General features: G+C 50.6%; 2 protein-coding genes across 2 annotated transcripts; one reads left to right on the forward strand and one right to left on the reverse strand.

Moving 5' to 3' along the window:
- The first annotated feature begins 127 nt into the window (after positions 1-127).
- dnttip2 (deoxynucleotidyltransferase, terminal, interacting protein 2) lies at positions 128-4,993 on the forward strand. Its single transcript, XM_062450330.1, has 7 exons — positions 128-279; positions 806-3,267; positions 3,458-3,596; positions 3,879-3,974; positions 4,173-4,337; positions 4,556-4,665; positions 4,858-4,993. The coding sequence occupies exons 1-7, from the start codon at positions 205-207 to the stop codon at positions 4,952-4,954; spliced, it is 3,144 nt and encodes a 1,047-aa protein (XP_062306314.1). The 5' UTR covers positions 128-204; the 3' UTR covers positions 4,955-4,993.
- A 2,301-nt stretch (positions 4,994-7,294) lies between these two features.
- Positions 7,295-17,393, reverse strand: spata6 (spermatogenesis associated 6). Its single transcript, XM_062450884.1, has 11 exons — positions 17,234-17,393; positions 16,680-16,817; positions 16,526-16,574; positions 16,381-16,422; positions 15,870-15,994; positions 15,507-15,587; positions 12,026-12,283; positions 10,613-10,730; positions 10,087-10,252; positions 7,985-8,078; positions 7,295-7,865 (listed from the first exon to the last, which is right to left on the reverse strand). The coding sequence occupies exons 1-11, from the start codon at positions 17,324-17,326 to the stop codon at positions 7,677-7,679; spliced, it is 1,353 nt and encodes a 450-aa protein (XP_062306868.1). The 5' UTR covers positions 17,327-17,393; the 3' UTR covers positions 7,295-7,676.
- Positions 17,394-17,514: the final 121 nt, after the last annotated feature.

Here is a 17,514-nt window from a genome sequence, read left to right on the forward strand (position 1 = left end):
TCGTTTACAATACCAAGCTACCTATTGTTCATTTGAGAAGCCTGTAATTAAACGGGGAACGCATCCGTTTAGTTTCCCACACCAATGCAACCTTATCGTCTATCTATGTTGTGTAGTTTGTAAATTGATTGATCGAGTCTATCGTAGCCTACTCCACGAACACATGTCTAAACCGGAAGTGAGCGAGAGGGGATCGTAAGAAAGATGGTGGCGACCAGAAGAGGAGGACGCGCGTGCTCCCCTACAAAATCCGACTTCGATGAATCCGCCGATGTCTCTGTAAGTTGTCAACATAAGTCAAGAGTATAATTAGATAAATACGAGTAGAAATGTATTCGTTTATCCGACGAAGTTGCACCCCGATAATGTCACGTGCTGCTAAGTTAGCGTGCTAGGTAGCCTGAGTTCTGACGCTCACGTGGTTTCTTCGCTACTTTGTTTGCGAGTTGTTTGTTGAAGTGCACGTTGTTTTTGTCTCTCTGAAATGTTTGTTTGTTAAAGCATTCATGTGCCCGCTTGCTGACTGGCTTTTGTAACGTTTATGAACCGATTCTCTGTTGCAGTTGCTTTCTGAGTTCTGGTGTTCAACAGTCGCAGAACCAGGCCGGCAGTATTGACACACCAGGCTAGCCGCTGTAGTAGCAGCCGATTAAAAAAATAAAATAATTGAATAGTCCCTGGTTATATACATTTCTAAATAGAACAGGAAGAGAGTGTTACAATTCACGAGTGTGCAGTTGCACAGAGTGACTTACTCAATAACATAACTAATCCAACAGTAACATAAACCTTCCCTCTTCGCCAGGCTACCCCATCCAGCTGTAGAAGGACCGGCAGGAGGACGGCCAACAGGGAGCAGACTGCCTCTCAGCTGCCCGTGGCCCCGGTGGGGGCTGACGGGGAAGAAGGGGTCCCTGCCACGCCCCTCCAGGACCAGAGAACCAGGGCGTCCAGGCTTCAGTCCCACCGGCTGGACTCCACACACGAGGCAGACGTGTCAGACTCGGAGTCCTGCTGCTCCGCAGCATCGGACGTGGATCACCCGATCCTGCGCAGGGGGCGGAGGAAGACACCGGGACGCTCGTCCAATCCGTGCGTGGATCTCTCAGATGTAGACTCCTGTTCGTCGGCGTCCAGGGTTGGGCCGCTCGCACGCCGTGGCACCAAGAGGGCGGCGGGCTCCGGCCAATCAGACTCGATCCCGGTGGAGTCTGAGGAGGAGGGGAAGGACTCGTGCGGCTCTGCGGTCTCAGACACCCAGAGAGTGACCCGGAGCCTGAGGAGAAGCACCATCGCTCGCTCCCTCGCTACCCGCCGTGCCGAGGACGCGGGGGACGTGTCAGATGGAGACAGCTGTGCCTCCAGCCTCTCTGCCGCCCCGTCCTCGAGCAGACGCCCTGCCCGGGGCAGGACCGGACGCCCCGCCCAGCCCATCCCCATGCACCTGGAGGAGGCCTCGGACCTCCCCCGCTCCCCTACCCCCAGCCGGAGGACCAGGACTCCAGTGGCGGACCCGGGGGCGTGGGACTCGGAGGGCTTCGAATCCGGCCCCAGTGTGACGCCGAGGAGGTCCACCCGGAAACGCACCGCGCACCGATACGCCTGCTCTGGGACGACAGACTCCGACGATTCGTTGAACGTCTCCCCGTCTGTCAGCACCAGCAGGGGGAGGGGCATCCCCTGTAGCAGCAGCAGCAGCAAGGCTGTCTCCGTCACCAGGCTGTCCGTGGTGGTGGAGAGGACCATAGTCTCTGTCACGGAGGAGAGGAGGAGGGGGCTGGAGGAGGGGGCCTGCCACCTGGGGAAGCTGAGCGTGTCTCGGGGGGCGGAGGAGGAGAGCGTGCTGGAAGACTCAAAGCTGGACGCCACGATCGGCCCTGAGGATGTGACCCTAACTCTGGAGGAGGAGGAGGAGGTGGTCATTGATCTCATTGACCAGGAGGAAACAGATGCCCCCCAAGGTTTCTGCCTAGCAGAGGAGAGCCAGAGAGGGAGTGTGATCATTTCAGGGGAGGCGCATGTGGAAGAGTCAGAGGCTGCTAGTGAACCGCTTCCATCGCAGGCAGACACACAGGCAGTGTGTGGACCTGCAGTGGGGGCGGCTGACCAGCAGAGGGGGCAGTCACACTCGGCTGCGTCAACAGAGGAAGATGTGGGGGCGATGATACAGGAAACAGAAGCTGGACCTGAACCAGAGCTCCGTCCCGGAGACACAGCGGGAGTGACTGTGTGCTACGTCCCAGTGACAGAAGGAGAGGAGGGGTGTGAAGAGGAGGCCATGGATGTTGCTGCATCATCACGTGGCCACAGCCCGGAGCTGCATGTAGATGTCTGCCATCTTGTTCTGAGTGAGGAAGAAGGGGATCTGGAAAAGGTGTTGGTGGAGGGGAAGGCCCAGCGGGGGGAGGTGGTGGTGGTGGTGGAGGAGGAGGAGGAGGAGGAGGAGGAGAAGGCAGTTGCAGAAGAGGAGAAGCAGAAAGAGGTGGTGGTGTTAGAGGAAGAGGTGTTGGAGGAGAAGCAGCAGGAGAAGGAGGTGATGTTGGAGGAGGAGGAGGTCATGGTTGAAGAAAAGAAGCAAGAAGAGGTGGTGGTGATAGACCAGGAAGAGGAGGATGTTGTGGTGTTGGAGGAGCAGCAGCAGGAGGACGTGGTGGTTGAGAGGAAGGAGGCACAGGTGGCAGTGTTGAAGGAGCAGGAGGAGGTGGCTGAAGAGGAGAACCAGGAGGAGGTGAATGTGGTGATTGAGAAGAAGGTGGACAGTGTGTTGGTGGTGATGGAGGAGATGGAGGTGTCTGTTTCAGCACCTGAGGCTCTCGAGGCGGGTTCGGAAGCCGCTATCCTGCCCCCTCAGCCCCTCCTACCCCCCCAGCCCCTCCTCCCTGACTCCATCCAGGTGAACTCCAGCCAGCAGCTCAAAGTTGTCGTGTCAGAGGTCACAGAGCAGCCCCACGACTCCATCATCGTCCAGAAGGTGAAGGTGGTCAGCCTTCTGGACAGCAGCGAGGACGAGGAAGAGGAAGAGTCAGGGCATGAGGAGGAAGAGGAGGATAATGAAGACCTTGCCGGACCCTCGCAGAGTGTGCCTGTCTCTGACGGTCTGTTTGTGATTGACACACGGCCGGGCCAACGGGATGGACGGTTTTACCAAGAGACCCAGGAAGAGGCGGCGACGGCTGCAGAGGATGAGGAAGAGTTTGTGGATGAAGATGGTGACGATGAGGAGGATGACGATGACAGAGCGCTCTTCACCATCAAGAGCCAGAACACGTGAGTGTCTGCACCAGGACATGTTTGGCTACGTTTCACCCTGGGGGTCCTTTGTATTTATTTTCTCTTAGATGTCACATTTCACAAGCACGCATGTCAGCCATCACATTCATTTGCATACAGGGAGTTAAGAATTCACAGTACAGACACACACATACATGCTGTGTCCCTGAGGTGAGTGTGTTCGCAGGATGGAGCTGTCTAGCCGTATCGACACAGGCCTCAGAGCCCGGCAGCTGGGAGGTTTGTACGTCTGTTTCGATGGCGGCAAACCAAAGAGCGCGTCCAGCAACAACCCCCAGAAGAAGAAGCAGAAGAGCAACGACCAGGTGAGTCGCTCACCTGGTATCAAGGGGCCGAGTTGGAAAGAAATACTAGACTTCTTAAAGGAGGGTTTAATCTCATGAACTATCAAATGTTTTTATTTTGTTCATTTTCAAAACCTGACTTCACTGGTGCCTTTTAAAGTGCCAATATATCAGGAATTTATACCTTTTAAAGTGTGGTTAATTTTTTTTTCAGTCACCTCTGGCAGTAAGGCATAGAAAAGCATGCATTGCTTAACTTCAAATATCAGTCTAACGTGGTACTGAAACTTCCTGTGTGGTTAGGTGATGAAGAAGAGTGTGATTGGTCCAGAGTTTGAGAAGCAGGACGCGGTTCCTCCGTACAGCGAGTCCAAGCAGGCCTCGAAGCTGAAGCGCAAGGTGAGTCTTGGAGAAGATCAGCTTCGACTGACATTTAGTCAACAGTGGGAGAACTACAAATAGTTTAATCCTGTACCCTGCCACCTTGGACAGGTTTTTAAAGTCTTAAAAATATTTAGCTATCCTAAAAACGATATAGGTTCCGTGCAAGATAAAAGACTGATGTATGGTGTTGTATACTATCTCTCCCACTTTCAGGCGGAAAGGGAGAAGACCACAGGAGACGGCTGGTTCAACATGAGGGCTCCTGAGATGACCACGGAGCTGAAGGGAGACCTCAAAGCCCTGAAGATGCGAGCAGCCATGGACCCCAAGAGATTCTACAAGAAGAACGACCGTGACGGATTCCCCAAGTATTTCCAGGTCAGAGTTCAACTGCTCTCAGCTCTGCCTCGATGGCGTTCTCTGTGGCCCGGGTTCCCAGACATGGATTAAAACCCTAGTCCTAGCCTAAAAATATTTTCGATGGAAATCATTGAGTGCTTCTCTTACTTTAGGACAAGGCTAATCCATATCTGGGGAAACTGGGCCTATGGGTTTAATACCTTTAACTTACTGTGGGTGTGTGTTACATGCTTCAGATGGGCACGGTGGCGGACAGTCCTGTGGATTTCTATCACTCCCGGATCCCCAAGAAGGACAGGAAGAGGACCATGGTGGAGGAGCTGCTGGCTGATGCAGAGTTCAGACAGTATGTTCCATGTCTGCATGTCAGACCTCTTACCTCCAGCCACAGGGTGGTGCTGTTCCACCATCTTTGCAGTTCACCTTTATACACAAAGCATTCAAAGATTCTTTCATTTACAATCGGTCATTTACTCGTTTAATGTTTCACAGATGTAAAATGCTCCGTGTTGATGTTTTTGTCTCCTTTGCCCTCTAGCACTAACAAGAAGAAGTATCAACAGATCATGACAGAGAAGGCTGCTGTGGGGGCTGGCAGAAAAAGGAACAGATTTTTGAAAAAGAAAAAGAAATGACCCTATAAACAGTGTGGTGTAATAAAGATAAAGATATTATCCAGAGTTTGTACCTTTTTTGTACAAGACGCTGCAGCTTGTATTTGGGCAGACAACACTAGAGAGGAGTGTTACTGGAAACATTGCTTATGAGTTCACAACACGTGTCACACACACACAGGAGAAACCCTGTGATGTTTAGGCTCAGGTGTACATAAACAAACTTTTTATATATATATCAATTGTGAAAATGGAAATACAAATATGACTACTATGAAATACAACTATGTACTAAGACAAATGTACTGCTGTTTTAAAAGTGATGGTATGGTGATGTAGACAACATTTTAGAAAATGTTATGACCAATACAAGTAACTGGTTTCGGTTATCTGAAGCTTATTTTGTAATGAGCATGTTGTCCATTTCTACTTGCATCTGTCCAATAAACATCTGTTTAACCAGCATTTAGCCTTACTGTTCATCCACATGCACAGAAACACATTTCCCCCAAAACACCCATGCTAACCCCTTTGGTGATTTCCATCCAAAACACACATGATAACCCCTTTGGTCATTTTCACATCCAAAACACACATGCTAACCCCTTTGGTCATTTCCATCCAAAACACACATGCTAACCCCTTTGGTGATTTCCATCCAAAACACATGCTAACCCCTTTGGTCATTTCCCCATCCAAAACACACATGCTAACCCCTTTGGTGATTTCCATCCAAAACACACATGCTAACCCCTTTGGTCATTTTCACATCCAAAACACACATGCTAACCCCTTTGGTCATTTTCACATCCAAAACACACATGCTAACCCCTTTGGTCATTTCCATCCAAAACACACATGCTAACCCCTTTGGTCATTTCCATCCAAAACACACATGCTAACCCCTTTGGTCATTTTCACATCCAAAACACACATGCTAACCCCTTTGGTGATTTCCATCCAAAACACACATGCTAACCCCTTTGGTGATTTCCATCCAAAACACATGCTAACCCCTTTGGTCATTTCCCCATCCAAAACACACATGCTAACCCCTTTGGTGATTTCCATCCAAAACACACATGCTAACCCCTTTGGTCATTTTCACATCCAAAACACACATGCTAACCCCTTTGGTGATTTCCATCCAAAACACACATGCTAACCCCTTTGGTCATTTTCACATCCAAAACACACATGCTAACCCCTTTGGTGATTTCCATCCAAAACACACATGCTAACCCCTTTCGTGATTTCCATCCAAAACACACATGCTAACCCCTTTGGTGATTTCCATCCAAAACACACATGCTAACCCCTTTGGTCATTTTCACATCCAAAACACACATGCTAACCCCTTTGGTCATTTCCCCCAAAACACACATGCAAACCCCTTTGGTCATTTCCCCCAAAACACACATGCTAACCCCTTTGGTCATTTCCCCCAAAACACACATGCTAACCCCTTTGGTCATTTCCTCCAAAACACACATGCTAACCCCTTTGGTCATTTTCACATCCAAAACACACATGCTAACCCCTTTGGTGATTTCCATCCAAAACACACATGCTAACCCCTTTGGTCATTTCCCCATACAAAACACATATGCTAACCCCTTTGTTCATTTCCTCCAAAACACACATGCTAACCCCTTTGGTCATTTCCCCCAAAACACACATGCTAACCCCTTTGGTCATTTCCTCCAAAACACACATGCTAACCCCTTTGGTCATTTCCCCCAAAACACACATGCTAACCCCTTTGGTCATTTCCCCCAAAACACACATGCGAACCCCTTTGGTTATTTCCATCCAAAACACACATGCTAACCCCTTTGGTGATTTCCATCCAAAACACACATGCTAACCCCTTTGGTCATTTTCACATCCAAAACACACATGCTAACCCCTTTGGTGATTTCCATCCAAAACACACATGCTAACCCCTTTGGTCATTTTCACATCCAAAACACACATGCTAACCCCTTTGGTGATTTCCATCCAAAACACACATGCTAACCCCTTTGGTCATTTCCCCATCCAAAACACACATGCTAACCCCTTAGGTGATTTCCCCATCCAAAACACACATGCTAACCCCTTAGGTGATTTCCCCATCCAAAACACACATGCTAACCCCTTTGTTCATTTCCTCCAAAACACACATGCTAACCCCTTTGGTCATTTCCCCCAAAACACACATGCGAACCCCTTTGGTCATTTCCTCCAAAACACACATGCTAACCCCTTTGGTCATTTCCTCCAAAACACACATGCTAACCCCTTTGGTGATTTCCATCCAAAACACACATGCTAACCCCATGGTCTTTTCTATTATATTGTTTAAAAAATAGTAGAATCTGGTAGAATTGTTTTTTAATGATTGAGAGACAAAAATAATCACTGGTACAAAAATACAAATGTTAAGACTGATTAGTGAACTATCAATAATACATGGTCAATTAACACTAATAGTTAAGTCTTTATGCTTACATCTCTTGAATGCATTTTCCCCCCATTCATTGACATCCAGCAATACAAATAACCTTGTCACTCCTGGCTCCTTCAGTACAAGGCCAGGGTGGTTAGTAGTCCTTCAGTAGGAGGCGTGTTCCCACCCATCACAGGTGCACCGTAAATACATCCCCCAATCATCTCTCTCTGTCTTACACACACACACCCACCTCTCATCTCATCCACCTTCACCTCTGACCTCCAACCAGACCCTCCATCCCTCCCTCCCTCATGTGGAGCTTGAGGCCTGCTGGTACATGTCGTGGTAGATGTTCCCCAGGCTCTGCTCAAACACGGCTCTGGGTGGTGTGCCTCTGCAGTGGGTCACTTGGCCACTCCAGGAGGGTCCATCATCCAGGGGCCTCGACATCTCTCCTGGAGGAGCTGTGGAGCTGTGTGCGTCCTCCTCCTCACCATCCTGACACACACACACACACACACACACACACAGGGGGCAAACAGCACATGAACTGCGGGGCGGAGGAGACGTTACAGCTGAGGAGAGAACAGGAGAGACGTGCACTGCGGGAGACTTACAAAGCTGAGCTTCCTGTGTGATTGGTGCGTCCGCAGAATGTTCTGGACTCGTCTGTGGATCTCCTCCCAGGGGCTGGACGGACTGTTCTGGAACCTGGCGAAACCATGACACACACCAAGAGAAAATCAGGCAACAATCTGTGGATAAGTAACATTCTTATTCACAAGTTACTATAATTTATATCAATTATGGACTATACCACAGTTAAATACCCCCTGATTATCTATCAACGTGAGTTTTAGCATCAAACATAACATTTGAATGTGGGAAAATATTCCAAGATTCCTGAGGGATTGTGGAGGGCAGTACCCTAGTTTGTCCACTAGTCTGTGCTGTGTGCTAAGGGGAGAGGATTCTGGAAGATTCTGGGTGGAGGGCAGGGAGACTGATACAGTCAACAGCAGAACACAGGACACACATACTATATAACACTTAGGTGAACGTTCAAGGTAATTCAGTATAAATTGTTTAGAATTTCCCTGCTCTCTCTCTATAATTTGTCCCCCTTACAAATGAAAAACCCTGCATTGAGAAAACAATCCATTAAACCAACCAACATAAATATTCTTTTCTCACCATAAAACAATTTTCCGGAGTACACTAATACAATAAAATGGTGGGTTATTAAATACTCTGGCAGACCAAGTGACTGGTGTCCGGGCCGCTGTCTCTCAGGGAGGAACAGTGACGGATGGTCAAGCATGGCTGAGCTTGTTCTCCATCTACAATCAGACGAATGCTGCTGGTAACACTCAGCAAGGACACAGTACCCCCCTGCCCCCCCTCCCCTCCTCCCCCCCTGCCCCCTCCTCCCCCCCCCCCCCCCATGAGGGGTGAAGGGTAGAGCTGGCGTTGGGGGGCATCTGCCTCTCCAGTCATAAGCCCTTCATCTCCTTCTCCTCTATGCGTGCTCCTTGCTCCCTCTGAGGGAATGTACCCCCCCCCCCCCCCCCCCACGACCCTCCCCCCCTGCCTAATCTCCTGCTTCCACTCTTCTGTCTGTTTTCAATCCGGGCGGACGGGCATCATTCATTTCCTTCCATTTACTTTGGCGCTTAAAATTGTCTATCGATTTTAATGTTTACTTATGAACAGAGACAGAGGTTGGGAAGGGCGGAGGGTGTGTGGGTGGGGTGTGGGTGGGGAACACAAATAAACAAACAGATGCCAGAGGAGGGGGGGGGCTGCTCTGATCGATGGCAAGGTCTTGCAATGTATTAAAAGCTGGCTGGCAACCATCGCCGGGTCAAACACATAGGCTCTCGCTGAAGCTCAATCGATGGCGCTCTCTCCCCTCTCTCTTTCTCTCTCTCCCTCTCTCTACCCTCTCTCCGTCCTCTCTCTCTTTTTCAGGGATCCTGGTCTCTTGCTTTTTAAGTAAAGACCGAACATGACTGAGCATCGTGCGCTGTCATCTGAGAGGAGAGGGAGAGAGAGAGGGAGAGAGAGGGAGAGAGAGAGGGAGAGAGAGAGGGAGAGAGAGAGAGAGGGAGAGAAGAAGAGGGAGAGAGAGAGGGAGAGAGAGAGGGAGAGATAGCAAGGGAGAAAATGTGTCGCTCCTGGATGGCGAGCTGCGTGATTAAAACAAAGATCAGAACCGACGTTCACCGCGGGCACCGACGGTTCTGTTGTATTTGGCCGGCCTCGGGACCAGCAGTGGGATTTGTCAATACCACATAATTGGCAATTCACATGGGAGCGGCAGGTTTACAGCTGCAAGCCTTTCTACATCTTTTGTGCAAACATAGATGGTTCAGACACGGCTCCCAGCTGGGAGATTCTCCAGAAGATTCTATGAAAACAGAAAAGCTTGTTGATTTTTTTTTTTTTAAGTTCACCTGAAAGGAGGTTGGCTAGAATCCGGCCAATGACAATGTGTTTCATATACCTTCAAATGATAGTTTGAGAACACCTGAACACCTCTGACCCTGGAGACTCTGTGTATTGAATCCCTGTCCTCTAACTAGAGATCGTAACATGGATAGAGGGATACTGAGAGTGTTTCTCCTGACTGGTAACGAGATCTAACACGACTGGATCGGAGACAGATTAACCAAGAGAACTTGGAAGGAAGGAAACCAGTCTGATCCCACGCCCTCACCTCTCTCTGAGGGAGGAGCCACTGAGGGCCTGGGGTCTCCCGGGGGCGGAGCCAGGGGTGGACAGGGCTGGCGGAGGCGGGGCTCCTCTCAAGGGTGTTTTGGGAACTTCCTGTTTGGAGGACTTCCTTCCAGACTTTGGCCTATAGGAGCCCAAGAGGGAGGAGTCTAGAGAGAGAGAGAGAGAGAGAGAGAGAGAGAGAGAGAGAGAGAGAGAGAGAGAGAGAGAGAGAGAGAGAGAGGGTCAGTTTGACAGATCTCACCTGATGATGGTTGGCTGAGACATCAAGTACCCGTGTGTGTTCAGTGCCCGCATGGAGGAACCTGGATGTGTGTGTGTGTGCAGTACCTATGTGTGTTGGGTGGTGTGTGTGTGCAGTACCTGTGTGTTGGGTGTGGTGTGTGTGTGTGCAGTACATGTGTGTTGGGTGGTGTGTGTGTATGTGTGTGCAGTACCTGTGTGTTGGGTGGTGTGTGTGTGTGCAGTACATGTGTGTTGGGTGGTGTGTGTGTATGTGTGTGCAGTACCTGTGTGTTGGGTGGTGCGGCCTGGAGAGAGGCTGGAGTGCAGACTGCGTGTGTGTCTGGGCGTGGTGAGACGAGGTGAGGGAGACTCTACCATGGAGGAGCTGAGGGAACGGGGCACCTGGGAAACAGCAGACCACAAGGTCAACAACACAACACAACACAGCAGCAGCAGTCACTGTCCACGTTAACGGAGACTGCAGTGAACAGCCTCAAGACTCATATGTCAGACAAACAAAGGGGCACTATAATAAGGAACATACCGCAAACCTACGCACACACACACACACTCCTACACACACGCACACCTCGTTTATCCTGACGTGTTTGCTTTCCATTCCAATATCAATCACCTCCCTGCAAAGGTCACAGAAAGGTCATCTGCAAGTAGGAAACTTTCCGCAGCTCCTGCCAGCCCTCCTGTTCTGGTGCCTGTCGGCCAGGCCAAGTCAACCCTCGCGCCTCGCAATTCCACCGCTGGCAACACAATTACACAGCAATACACACACACGCACACACACAGGAGCTATGCCATCGGCTCCACACACAAACAAGGTGTCGGGGTTCTCTAAAGTACACAGCGATAATGCATTCGGTGTGCGGCAAGCTACTTAAATAGGTAACTATTTGTTAATCGAGGCTTGACTTGACCATGTGGGTTAATTGTGGCCCCGAGGATCGTCTGAGCGTGAAAGCGACGCGTCACAAAGGGCCTGGTCGTCTGATATCACCCCCCCTCCTGCTCCAGGAAGGGCAGCTTTGATGTTGGGGCTCCTGACGGGGTTTAAGAGCAGGATCAAAGGACAGAGGGCGGGGCTACCTGCTCCCCAGGACCCGGGATTCCCCGAACCTGATCTCTGTGTCTCGGTTACCAGGAAGGGCGTGTGAGTGTGTCGGTCTCCCTAGGTTACCAGGAAGGGCGTGTGGGTGTGTCGGTCTCCCTAGGTTACCAGGAAGGGCGTGTGGGTGTCGGTCTCCCTAGGTTACCAGGAAGGGCGTGTGAGTGTGTCGGTCTCCCTAGGTTACCAGGAAGGGCGTGTGGGTGTGTCGGTCTCCCTAGGTTACCAGGAAGGGCGTGTGGGTGTGTCGGTCTCCCTAGGTTACCAGGAAGGGCGTGTGGGTGTGTCGGTCTCCCTAGGTTACCAGGAAGGGCGTGTGGGTGTGTCGGTCTCCCTAGGTTACCAGGAAGGGCGTGTGGGTGTGTCGGTCTCCCTAGGTTACCAGGAAGGGCGTGTGAGTGTGTCGGTCTCCCTAGGTTACCAGGAAGGGCGTGTGAGTGTGTCGGTCTCCCTAGGTTACCAGGAAGGGCGTGTGAGTGTGTCGGTCTCCCTAGGTTACCAGGAAGGGCGTGTGAGTGTGTCGGTCTCCCTAGGTTACCAGGAAGGGCGTGTGGGTGTGTCGGTCTCCCTAGGTTACCAGGAAGGGCGTGTGGGTGTCGGTCTCCTTCCGGAAGTGGTGTGGGCCCAGGCGGAGGTGAGCCAGCCTCTGGACCGCGTCCCAGGACAGCTGGCACATCCTACGGTGGGTGTATGGAGACAGGGCGCGGCTCCGAGACGCCACCGTGGGCCGCTGGTACCCGCTGGGACTACAGCTCCCATCAGCCACTGCGCGGGAGGAACCCCGTTGGCCCGGAGACGGAGGTGGGGTGGGCGTTGCCGGGGCAGGACTGCAGGGCTGGGGAGAGGAGATGACATTTGATTTTGAAGGGAATGCTAATGAGCACATGATTACCGTGGCAATACTGAGTTCCATACCATGTAGTTCAGGTAGCCTTCGACAAAGGTTTAATAAGCAAAAACTACACAGTGCGGTGTATTTCATATCACCTGGGTTACAGGATGGCTTGCATCGCTAACATCGTTTCAAAACTCAATATCAGGACAGACCCTAGAGACCTGCACTGGGGATAAATACGTAAAAAAAAAAAATTAATTGCATTTGCCAGCCTGCTTTAGGACTAATATAACGACGGCATTACCTGCTAGTAAAAAACAACAAAAAAGGCTATCTATTCTAAAGGCTAATTGAGCAAGCTAAGCACATTACAGTTATCTTTAACAAATGGAATAAATAAATCCAGATTGAGATTGGCCATTTGGAGTGGACCGATTTAATGCCATTAAAACAAAGTGGAATTATTTTCTGTCCTTCTTCATTTTGTCTTTATATTCTCTTCTCTGCCGCTGCCTGTGTGTGTGTGTGTGTGTGTGTGTGTGTGTGGGGGGGGGGGGGGGGTCAGTGTCCCTGGCTGAGGGTCGTCTGTCTGTCAGATGAGATTAGAGAGCGATGTTGGACTCTGGTGATGAAGCAGGTCTGTCCTTGACCAAACAAAGCCTCAGTCACAAGCATCTTATTAAACAAGAAACCTGCGCCGGGTTCAAAGACGTGCAAATCGAGTCCCAGGAAAAAAGAAAACAGACAGAAGACATTTACAAAGCAGTGGCAGCGTGTCAAGTCCACAGCCGTGTTGTGTAGGGAGACGACCACACAGGCAAACAGGAGCCAAGTGAGACAGACAACCAGAGAATAGGAGCAGACAGCTGGCTGGGAAACCAGCGGGAGAGAGGGAGGGAGAGAGGGAGAGAAAAAGAGGGAGAGAAAAAGAGGGAGAGAAAGACAGAGATTTACCCCGTTCTCTCTACGGACGGACAGTTTGAAAGGGTTGTTATTATTCTAACTCTGAGAAAGAGAAAAGAGGAGAAGGAATGTGGCCTGTCAAGTGTGATGGCGATCCTGACAATCCATTAGGAGAGAGAGAAAAGACTCCCCCCCCCCACACACACACACACACACACACACACACACACACACACACACACACACACACACACACACACACACACACACACACACACACACACACACACACACACACACACACACACCTCCTCATCCCCGTGGTGCTCACAGTAGAACTTCATACTGCTCCTTGGCAAGCGCCATTCAAACTGATGACTGCGGTCTGGAGCAGGAGCAGGCCTCACCTGCAGGCTGCATGGACCTGCTCTGGACTGAACACCTGCAGGCTGCATGGACCTGCTCTGGACTGAACACCTGCAGGCTGCATGGACCTGCTCTGGACTGAACACCTGCAGGCTGCATGGACCTGCTCTGGACTGAACACCTGCAGGCTGCATGGACCTGCTCTGGACTGAACACCTGCAGGCTGCATGGACCTGCTCTGGACTGAACATGAACACATCCCCTGGACGACCAAAATGGACAAATATCTTTCTTGCTTACCCTCTCTCTCTCTCCTCATCTCTCTCTCTCCCCCATCTCTCGCTCTCTATCTCCTCATCTCTCTCTCTCCCCATCTCTCTCTCTCCCCATCTCTCTCTCTCCCCATCTCTCTCCTCATCTCTCTCTCTCCCCCCATCTCTCTCCTCATCTCTCTCTCTCCCCCCATCTCTCGCTCTCTTTCTCCTCATCTCTCTCTCTCCCCATCTCTCTCTCTCCCCATCTCTCTCTCTCCCCATCTCTCTCCTCATCTCTCTCTCTCCCCCCATCTCTCGCTCTCTTTCTCCTCATCTCTCTCTCTCCCCATCTCTCTCCCCTCATCTCTCGCTCTCTTTCTCCTCATCTCTTGCTCTCCTGCTGTGTTCCAGACAGCCCTGTAGGAGTGAAGCCGTCACTGAGGGGATTAAACACACACACACAGTGTGGGAGGCTGCGGTGCTCCACCCGGCTCTACAGTAAATGGAGATTTGATGCTTCTGAACGCCAGGTGCCCTTTACATCCAAAGGACACGCAGAAGAGATAGGAGAGACTGGAGCCTGCTGCTGGTGAGACTCAACTCTGCCTGCCTGCTGATGTGTCTGCCTGCCTGCCTGCCTGACTGGCTGGTTGATTGCGAGGCAGACTAGCTGGCTAACTGACTGACTGGCTGACTAACTGGATGGTTTTGGTGGTGACTGGATCCCTGGCTGGCTGGTTGACTGACTGACTAAGTTAGCTGTTGTGTGAGCTGAACAGAGTGTTGCATTTAGCAGAGCATCAGGGCCAGAGGCATCAGGGCCAGAGGCATCAGGGCCAGAGGCAGCAGGGCCAGAGGCAGCAGGGCCAGAGGCAGCAGGGCCAGAGGCAGCAGAGGCAGCAGGGCCAGAGGCAGCAGGGCCAGAGGCAGCAGGGCCAGAGGCAGCAGAGGCAGCAGGGCCAGAGGTAGCAGGGCCAGAGGCAGCAAGGCCAGAGGCAGCAGGGCCAGAGGCAGCAGAGGCAGCAGGGCCAGAGGCGGGGCATCAGCCCGGTTGATTTGTCCCACTGTAATTACATTCACACAGAGAGGCCAGATACCTTCAGAACCTGGCCGCTAACACAGCGAGGGATGGACGGGCGGCAGTAGCCATGGAAACAATAAGAGGTGCAAAGCAGAAAGAAAACAGAGAGAAAAGAGAGAGAGAGAATAACAGACAATAACCTTCTATAGAGCACCAGGGAGAATCCCCATGTGTCTGTCTAAGGGATAGGGCCAGGCTGACAGAAACATTGAGTGCTTATCAGTGACATGATCAGACACTGCATCCATGGTCCGCAGGCAGAAAATCAATTCACTTAGTGTGTGTTTGTGGCTGTGGACTGGTGGGAGGTCATACAAGGTCGTTCTACTTGAAGTGCTCAGCCAACTCTCCCTGTTGGGCTTGCCAAGACCCCAGGCTTCCTGGGTGCCAACACATCTCTTCCAGCACAACACAGTCCATCCCCACACCCAGGAACCCAGCGCTGACACATCCTGCGTATCCCAAGTATGCTTGATTTAGCCCGTCAAGGTACAACAGAACCCACCAAATTGTTCAGAAAAGTGCAATCTCTGTTCCGACAGAGCAGTAAGTCAAGCGCACACCTTAAGTTTTAGACTGTCTGGGTTTAAAGACGTTGAGAAGGGGATGGTGGACTTACAGGCGAGGCGAGCTTGATATCTCTCCCATCAGACTCCTGGATGACGGACGTGGTAGTAAACTCCACTTTGGGGGAGATTCCCTGAGGGGGAGAACAGACACACAAGCCATCAACAGGGAGATGGAGGCACATGCACGAGAGAGGCATCAGATAGGAACACGGCCTGGAAGATCCATTTACAAAACACACATCTACAAATCTGCAATTACCGTGCTCTGGCGGAAAATAAACGAGATGGGAGAGAAAAATGGTTTAGGAGATGTGAAGCAGATATGGCAGATATGGCATCAGGAGGCGAGGAGGAAGAGGAGGAAGAGGAGAAACAAGACATAAGGTAGGAGGGAGAGCTGGAGAGAAGCGTACCGGGAAAGTGATGGATCTCTTCATCAGAATCTCTCTCTCAGGAGCATCTGCTTGCCACGTCAGTCTGGGTCCTGGGTACAGGAACTCTCTCGTGTTTGCTTCTACAGTGGCCAGGACCTCACCCTCTACACACACACACACACACTTTAAACTTCCTATATTATTTGTCCCGCCTGAGGGAAATCGGATTTGCAGTTTTAAAAGACATCATACACCAGGCCATCTATTACGGTTTACAGCAGGTCAGTGTGTTTTGGTCGTGATGCAGTGATGTCACAGTGACATCACTAACACAGCGATGCATGACATAGGGGAGTCAGATGGCTGAGCGGTTAGGGAATCGGGCTAATACTCAGAAGGTTGCCGGTTCGATTCCCGGCCGTGCTAAATGACGTTGTGTCCTTGGGCCAGGCACTTCACCCTACTTGCCTCGGGGGGAATGTCCCTGTACTTACTGTAAGTCGCTCTGGATAAGAGCGTCTGATAAATGACTAAAATGTAAATGACATACCTGGAGGGAGGAGTTGAATCAGCTCAAAGGTTGTGATGTCAGCTGGTCAGGGACAACACACACACACAGCCTTCATCAGCACTGTGACAGTCAACACAGAAGACTTGGTGCAGAGAGATGTGATACTGTATTTTCAGCCTCTTACCTTCCAGTAGGTCTGCTATGTCACTGGGATCTAATGCTCCAGAGAAGGTCTAGGGACAGGGGGATAAAAACAGAGATGTAAAGGCTCAAATAGATCATTTGTGAACACAGCAGCGGGTACAGAATAGACTCGATCGTGAAACGGCGAGTGGTACCTTGACGAATTCCATGCTGTGATGGAATAGAAGGGGGAAGGCGGGAGGCAGGCAGCCTGTCTTCCGGTACTGGCCCATCACACAAACACTCAGGTAGACGTCCTCGCTGCAGGGCAGCACCACTCCGGGACAAGTTATCTGCCGACGCTTTCTGTTTAGTCAACGGCTTTCGTGATTTCTAGCTAGCACAGAAAAATTACTTGGACTAAATCTGCTTACTAGTAGATATTGTAATCCTTGCGCTACTTGGTATATTTCAGATAAGTCTTATCTTGCTGCATTACTGCACAGTAGCCAGGCTCCTTCTTAGCTATCTTGAGGTAAGGGCGGGGCAATTTGAGGCAGATTCTAGGCCCTGTCTTAAACTAAGTAAATAAACAAATCAAACTTTTTGTTAGCTAGTCAAAGTATATTAGGTTATCTAAAACGTTGTCAGTTTTATCTTTTAACTAGCTAGCTAGCCTAACAGCATGACAACAACTTGTTTAAACTAAAGCATCTTGCGCATTTGCTAACTAGGTCTAATTTAGTCCACATACAATCGTTGTACTTACAGCTTGTATTCTCACGCGCACGGTGCATTTCATAGATTTTTGATTCGTTCTAACCGAAAAAGGCTTCTTCTTTTGAGGAGTCAACCGACCCATTTTCAAACATCTGCTAACGCGCTAGGCTAGCTACTTGGTTGCCATAGCTGCCACCAACAATAAGGAAACCGGGAAGTTGTCATGTGACCTTCAGAGGGAACCCAAACTGTTTTTATTATTAAGAAACTTAAGCTATGCACAAACCAGGACAAATCAGGACAAACGGATCATTGAGGATATTTTGCCGA

The sequence above is a fragment of the Osmerus eperlanus genome, chromosome 24, assembly GCF_963692335.1.
Source record: "Osmerus eperlanus chromosome 24, fOsmEpe2.1, whole genome shotgun sequence".
NCBI classification, from domain to species: domain Eukaryota; kingdom Metazoa; phylum Chordata; class Actinopteri; order Osmeriformes; family Osmeridae; genus Osmerus; species Osmerus eperlanus.